General features: G+C 68.0%; 1 protein-coding gene across 1 annotated transcript in view; it reads right to left on the bottom strand.

Annotated features, from left to right (window-relative positions):
- Positions 1 to 48: 48 nt before the first annotated feature.
- ETH_00039195 (uncharacterized protein) overlaps positions 49 to 618 on the bottom strand; it is a gene marked incomplete at both ends in the record, with an annotated part of 1,024 nt that continues 454 nt past the window's right edge. The window contains one exon of the mRNA XM_013374728.1: positions 49 to 618. Within this exon, the coding sequence (XP_013230182.1) occupies positions 49 to 618 (570 nt within the window).

The raw sequence follows: 618 nt of genomic DNA, 5'->3' as shown, positions 1-618 counted from the left end.
CAAATAGCCCCAGCAGCAGCTGCTGCTGCTGCTGCTGCAGGGGCTGACCTCGAGCTCGCCGATGTGGACGACGAGGTCGAGGTTGAGGCCGCGGAGGTCGGAATGTCCCGGAAAGAAAATGCTGCCAAATCCTTTTCTGGAAATGGAAAAGTCGCGGACTCTGCTGAGTTCTTGTTGGCTCATTTGCTGCAGCGCAGCAATGGAGGGCGAGCACTCGTAGAGCGGGCTTTGCAGCACCGGCAGCAGCTCCGCCGGGGCCCTGCTGCTGCTGCTGCTGCTGCTGCTGCTGCTGCGGGCGGCTTCCGTCGCTGCTGCAGCGGCCGCCGCCGCCACGCGACCCAGAAGCTGCTCCTCCTGCACGGGCTGCTCCTGCAGAGCCTGCTGCTGCTGCTGCTGCTGCTGCGGCTCCGGGGTGCCGGGAGACGCGGAGTCCGACACCTGCTGCTGCTGCTGCTGCGGAGGCGGCGGGGGGGCTGCAGCAGCAGCTGCCTGCTTCGCCGGGGGGGCCCCCGGACCCTCCTGCTGCTGCAGCCGCTGCAGCAGCTCGTAGTCGTGCGCAGACAGCGGCAGCAGCGCCTGGCGCTGCTGCTGCTGCGCTGCAGCAAGCGACTTGTGGAT

This window comes from Eimeria tenella, genomic scaffold (assembly GCF_000499545.2).
Source record: "Eimeria tenella Houghton genomic scaffold, Eth_scaff2238, whole genome shotgun sequence".
Lineage (NCBI taxonomy): Eukaryota > Apicomplexa > Conoidasida > Eucoccidiorida > Eimeriidae > Eimeria > Eimeria tenella.
This window is presented reverse-complemented; position numbering and strand designations above follow the sequence as displayed.